Source organism: Protobothrops mucrosquamatus, unplaced genomic scaffold (genome assembly GCF_001527695.2).
Source record: "Protobothrops mucrosquamatus isolate PMUCROS unplaced genomic scaffold, P.Mucros_1.0 scaffold655, whole genome shotgun sequence".
NCBI classification, from domain to species: domain Eukaryota; kingdom Metazoa; phylum Chordata; class Lepidosauria; order Squamata; family Viperidae; genus Protobothrops; species Protobothrops mucrosquamatus.
Window position 1 is genome coordinate 94,798 of NW_015386944.1, and position 6,818 is coordinate 101,615.

The window sequence follows — 6,818 nt, forward strand, 5'->3', positions numbered from 1 at the left end:
TCCAGAAAAGGTCGCAACTGGTGGATCAGGCGAACCTGATAAAACGCCCCCCTGGTCACGGCCGACAAATGGTCTTCCAATGTCAGCCGTGGATCCAGGAGGACTCCCAAGTTGCGAGCCCTCTCTGAGGGGGCCAAAATTTCGCCCCCTATAGTCAGCGATGGAGTCAGCTGACTATGCCGAGGCGCCGGCAGCCACATCTGAGAAGCCGCCCAGGGGGGCTTTGGGAGATTCTGAGGTTCCAGACTGTCCAGAAAAGGGAACTCAAGGCTGGTTTTCGAAGCTTAAGGGAGAAATACAAGACACAAATCTTCTGGCCACCCAGAGCACAGGTGGGTGTGGGCGTTTACACAAAGGAAGGGCTGCTTGGGCAGTTGGGAAAACCAAGAGCCGCTCGGGAAACGGCTTCAGGGCGCTTCCAATCTAGCTGAAACGGGACATCCAGGAAACACATTTTCCAACACATTTGATTCAAAGGTGGAAACTCACTTCACCAGGCCCACAGGACAGCAGCTCAGAAAAGCGTCTACCTTTTAATAACATTTCTTAATCAGGAAACATGCTACCGAAGTCTTTCTGCCACCCTAGGCTCCGGCCTGTGCCTGAGATCTACGGAACGGAAACGGTCAAAGCTAAAGTGGGAGGGACAGAAAGAAAGAAGCAGGGGGCCAGGAAACCGGCAGGCCAGGGAAGAGGGTGGGCAGCTGTGCCAAAGGAGGGGATCTGAGGGTCCCCAGGAACATGGAGATTGGTGAGAAAGGGGAAAAGGCAGGGCCTTTTTCACAGGTAAAATCAGCTGAGCAAACCATGGATGAAGAGAGGTCAATTTCCCATCCTTAATATGTGGTGCACCAGCAACTGGCACAGGAGGAGACCCTGAAGACCTAGCCTGTTTCAAGCAGGGGCCCAATTCTGCGCAAGGGCTGCAGCACACGGCCAGCGCGTGCGCATCCAGCCCAGCCCAGCCCAGCCCAGCCCAATTTGAGCAGGTCCTGTAGGCCGCAAGGTCACCAGCCGCGGCTGCTCTGTCTGCCGATTCCTAAGACCGCCGAGCAACGAAAGCCAGAACCGGGAGTTTCAGTCTAACTTCAGCCACAAAAATTAAGAGCCCTCTGAATTTTGTTTGAGGATATCAGCCATTGCAAGTTTTGGCCATTAAAGGAGAGTACAATTGTCACGGGGATGTTTGAAACCCTGCAGAGTTGCCAGCATACATACCCTCCAACTGCAGGCGTAATTATTCTGAGAGAAAGACCGGGCAGGAGGGAGGGATGGGAAAAGAGAGAGACAGATTAAAAAAAAAAAAAAAAAAAGATCACAAAGCCCCATTTCTGGCCCTTCAGACACAGGAGCCCCTCCTGGAAAGGGCTACTTCCAGGGTCTCAGGCCGACTTCTCCGAAGGAAGGCCTGGTAGGGGTCGAGGTGGCCCCAGCCCAAAAGAAACGCTCCGGGTTCAGCATCCAACCGAAGAGCGCTCTCTCTCTCTCTCTCCCCTGGGGGGGCACATTTTACCTAGGCCTCCTCCAGTCACCCTGTGAGCACATCGCAACCTGCAGCTGCGCCTGCCCAAAGGGCCCCTCCTGTCGCGGGGAAGAGCGGTCAACAGACGAGCGACAGGCGACCCTCAAGCCAGCCGGCCAGCAAGCGCCACTCCAGCTTTCCAAAGTGCTGCTCCGAGGCCTCTTCCCCCCCGCCCCACTCCCTGCCTTCTGCCCTCCACTCTGGGCCGCCTCTAGGACCTCCCCTGCAGCCGAGACAAAGACGGGGCTGCCCTGAACCCACAAGCGCCCACAACTCCAGGAGGCAGGTGAGCGGCTCCGATTTCTGCCTGGGACAACTCGGGGAAAGAGGGAAACCGGCCTCCGGCTTGGCCAGAGCCCTCCTCCCCGGGGCCCGGGCACCACCTCAGGGGCACCAAGGCGGCCTCTCCTAACAGGGGCAGGCCAGGGATGCTCCGTCCAAGGGAAGAGCGGAGAGCGACCCTGGCCTGGCCAGGGAAGACCTCAGCGGCCTCCTCCCTGCGGGCCAAGAAGGCTCGCCCTCACCGGCGGCCTTGCCCGTCAGGAGAGGAGAGGAGACTCTCGTTGGGTCAGGCCAAGAAACTCAGGTGGGGAAAAGCGGAACGGCCGAGCTCTACATCGGCCTCCTCTTTCGACTCCAGCCGGACGGCTGTGACAGAAACCTAACAAATATAAATAAACGCTGAGCCACCCCTCCTCCCCCATCGGGCATTCGGAGCGATAGGAGCTACAACTGAGAGGAAACCCTCTTCCTCTGCAACATCCATGCTCCTTAGCAGACCTGCATGCTTCTTGCTTTCACCCCAAACAGCTTTCTGTCCACGAACCACCCCCCAACACGGCCATTTCAACTTCTCCAGCCTGGTGGACCTGGGGCGACCGCGGCCTGTCTCCAGCTGCAGCCCCAGTCACACGCCGTGGGTGAGGTGGGCCACCAAGGGCAGAGTTTCTCCCTAGGAACCATCACCTGCAGGAGGAGAGATCCCGAAGAGAGCTGAGAGGGCCCTCGGGGGTCTCGAGCTCCTGGCTGGTCACCAGCCCTCTCAATGGCCTGACTGCCCCGCCTGGGCTGGCCCGGAGGCTGCCTGCCGTGCAGCTCTTGCCCAGGGCATCAGAGCAGTGCTGGCTCAGACTTCCGGTGTTTGCGTCTGCAGCGCATGGCCGCGTGAGAGCAGACCTCCGCTCCGTTTCTTCCTGCCAGGGGGACCCTAGATGGGTCCAAAGTCGCTCCGGACAGGTGACCGTGAAGGAGGGATGCCCCATCGATCACGAAGCGACGGCAATTGCTTCGTTTGATCCGGGGAAAGCCCTCCGAACCCGACAGGAGAAAGGCTAGCGTGAGATCAGCATCTAGCCCAAGCTGCTTGCAGCCGAAGTCCCAGAGCATGAACCTAAACATCAGTGAACAGCATGCTTGGAATTGGTGAGAGTACTGATCTTCTTTCTTCTATCTACTATTTAAATCCTTGAAAAGATCCCCAAAGCAAGAAAACCTCCAGAAGTGAAGGGAGGGGACTGTATCCCCATTCCCTTACAGACGGAAGCAGCAAATTAACATAAAAAGTGGAAAGAGCTATACTAAAATTTGATTTAAAATATTTCAGTCTGGACAAATCCAGGAACTAAAAAACTGTCAAGATTATACCCTAAAAAATTTCTGATGGAATTATAAAAATATATAACAAAAATAACTTTTTGATTGAAAGAAAAACTGAAAAAAGAATTAATTGCTGACATCTAGTGGAGAATTAGAGAACAGAACACTAACAATAAGGACTCAGAAATTGGCAGAATGCCCAGAAACAAAGAAAAAGTTGTTCCTTTGAATTGCAAATAACCTTGAAGACAGCTGGGAACAAAGGAAGAGCCAGCTATAAGATTAAAAAGTGTTTGAAAGAGAGAAAAAAACAACACCTGGACTGTTGCTTAAACCTAAGAACTGTTTATGGGGAAGAAAAACCTTGGCTTTTTGGCTAATCTTTTAGAGGAGAATTTGCAGGAAGGATTTAAAGTGCTTAATATACTGAATCTGTAATTTTGACTGATAAATTGACTTTTGAATTAAAACATTGATGAAAGATTATTTGAAGGGGGGAGACAACATGGATATCATATACGTATCAAAAAAATGACAGGATGCCACATTCAATATTTTCTCCTGAAGGACTTAGCCTGGAAAATCAAGGTCCTCCAGAAGCAATACTTCAAGGCAAGATAAATACTTTCCCGGAGGAAATATATGTAATGTTAGGACAAATAAAAATGACAATAGATTCAAACCACGACGAAATTCGAAACAACTTTGAGGATTTAAATAAGCATATTTCCAATCTAAATCTACAATTAAAAAATACCCAGGAAATAACAACAAAGGAACAAACAAATCAGACAGCAGATTACAAACTAGAAGAGTATGATCAAATTGATGAAAAAACAAAGGAAAAGAATTACAATTTGACACAAACAGGAAAAAATCTACAAGGTTCTGATACAACAAGAAAAATGGAATTATTAGGAGAATTATTAAAGTTTGGGGGACAGAAAGAATTTATCTTACTTACTTTATCTTTTGTATTCCCAACATCATTTGTAAAAATACAAGAACTGTTGGGTAAGCAGATTACATCAACTTGGAAAATTACTTGGCAAAAGAAGATGATCAGAGACACATACAAGGGATTTGACTCGCCCTACCAGATGGACTATTACGTGAATAAACATTTGTTTGAATATGGCTAAAAGAACAGAGAATTTCGAACATAAAGGGGCCTTATAAAAAGAAGGAGAATGAGATTTAAGTAATATAGTATGTTTTATAATATATTAAATGTTAAAATAGTAGGTTGATGTAACTTTTATTAATATATAAGTAAAATATAAACTGATTAAAAAGGATGTTATATCTACGTAGATACTATAAAAGATAAAAAGTATAGTATTTTTATAACGCATGACATAAAATATTGGGATGATGTAAAATTTAGACAGTGAGATGACTAATATGAAGAAATTATGACTGATAAGAATTGGATTGAACATAAGGGAATCTAAGCGAACAAAAATTATAAAAATAGGATGTATGCTGAACTAATGAGATGATGGTTATGAGAATATAAACTGAAAAAAAATGTTAAATATAGAGATTATTATTTGTATAAATATAAAAAATGCCTTAATCATTTATATATTGAAAATATTAAGAATTATGTTTTGGCTAAGGTTGAAGAAGGAAAATACAAATGGGAGAAGGGAAGATCAAAGAAATGTATTATTAATTAATATATTAATTATGGAATTATCAAATTTAATCATTATTGACTGTTAATTCATTATTACTCTCCTTTTTTTTCTTGTTAAAATATAAACCAAGACAACACGCTGCACACCAGGCACTGGAAATTGTTCTAGTTAAAAACCAATAAAATATCTAAAAGAGAGAGAGAGAGANNGGGAAGATCAAAGAAATGTATTATTAATTAATATATTAATTATGGAATTATCAAATTTAATCATTATTGACTGTTAATTCATTATTACTCTCCTTTTTTTTCTTGTTAAAATATAAACCAAGACAACACGCTGCACACCAGGCACTGGAAATTGTTCTAGTTAAAAACCAATAAAATATCTAAAAGAGAGAGAGAGAGATCAGGGCTGGCTCCATCCTTGCAAAGAAGACTCAGAACGTCCCCCAGTGCCAGACGGAGGCCCAGAGGCCTCCTTCAGGGCTCCTCCGTGAGGAGCAAAGCCATGTACTAGCCTCTCCCCCCGCTCCCCCCCCCCCGGTCGCCCAATCCGTGGCCTGATGGCTTCTTCTCCCCTTCTTTAAAGCCCTCTTCATAAACCCAGGGATGCCCCACCACATCCACCCCAGAGGAGGACGCTGCTTCCAGGAAGAGTCGGAGGCTGCCTCGGCAAGGCTTCCCGGGGTCCCACCTCCACTCTGGACCTGATCAGAGTATCAGCGTCTTCTGCTGCTGTACATGTTGTAGGCAATTTATTTATGAAATGCGAGGGGAGGAAATTAAGCTCCCAACCAGAGGAACCACCTGCCTCCAGAGGCAGTGAATGCTCCATCACTGGAGGTTTTTAAGAAGGGACTGGACAGCCATTTGTCCGAAATGGTATAGGGTTTCCTGCCTGAGCAGGGGGTCGGACTAGATGACCTCCAAGGTCCCTTCCAACTTTTTTTTTTTTATTATTATTATTATTATTATTATTATTATTATTATTATTATTATTATTATTATTATTATTATTATTATTATTATTATTATTAAAGTCCTTGGGTCACAAATGACTTTAAGAACTGCTGGACGACACGGTCCAGTCAACTGACACCCCCCCCCCACGAGAGGCTTTGGCTGCTTTGCTTGCAAGTGGGCTTCTGATACCAGGTGGGGCACAAAGGGCCGCACCCTTCCGTTCTCCTGCTTCAGAGGGCTCTCTCTCTCTCTCTCTCTCTCCTCCAAAGCTTCCTACACCCCCCCACCCCCCACCACCCCCCGGTCCCTGGCTTCTCTGGGCCACAAGCCTGACTCCTTGGCCCCTGCCCAGACATCCAGAGGGCCTTGGGGGCCCTCAGCCCCAGCCCCCTGCTGACCGCTTCCGCACCTGGTCAAGAGGGCCTTTTCGTTCTTAGCCTCCACAGTCAGCGGGACGGTTTCCTGGCCTGAGCCTGTGCTGATGGTTTCTGTGGCCACGCTGGCCGTCTCCTCCTCTTCCTCGCTGTCTGAGCCGCCAGAGGAGCTGCTGTCTGAGGCCACCAAGGGGGCCTTCTGTGCCACACAGACGTTCCAGGCGCAGGGGGAGGCGGCGCTTGCTGTACAAGGGGAAGCACGCAAGGCCCCGTCACGCAGGGCTCTCCCCCGCAGCGGGCCAGCGCACCAGGCCGCCCGTGCCCAGGGCCAGCTCTTGAAACGAGGGAGGCCCCTTTGCCAGCGGGCAAAACCTCCCGAGAGACTGGAGCCCCTGAGCATCCGAGGCACGGCGGGGCCAGCCGCGTGGGCAGCCACCAGGGGGCCGGCTGGGTGGGGCCGGGGCAAGCGGTGGCTGCCTGTTCCAGAGCCCAGAGAGGGGGAACCCTGGCTGGAAGCCTCCCCTCCGAGGCCTTTGGCTGCCTGCTTTGCGAGCCATTTTCCTCCCGCTCCTTCAGCAGCCTTCCTCCCGAGGGGGAGATTCTGGTCTGGGTTTCTGCTACACTTTGCTCAGACCTACGTCAGTGTTTCAAAGCGGAGCTCAGACTCCTCAGCTGCCAGCTGGTGCAGGCAAAGGGCTACCCTGGCTCGGGGGGGGGG

At 49.1% G+C, this 6,818-nt stretch overlaps 1 protein-coding gene across 1 annotated transcript in view; it reads right to left on the minus strand.

The window, feature by feature from the left end:
- PPP6R2 (protein phosphatase 6 regulatory subunit 2) overlaps positions 1–6,818 on the minus strand; it is a 34,115-nt gene that overhangs the window by 2,236 nt on the left and 25,061 nt on the right. Inside the window, exon 22 of the mRNA XM_029284493.1 lies at positions 6,136–6,343. Within this exon, the coding sequence (XP_029140326.1) occupies positions 6,136–6,343 (208 nt within the window). The remainder of the gene's footprint in view (positions 1–6,135; positions 6,344–6,818) is intronic.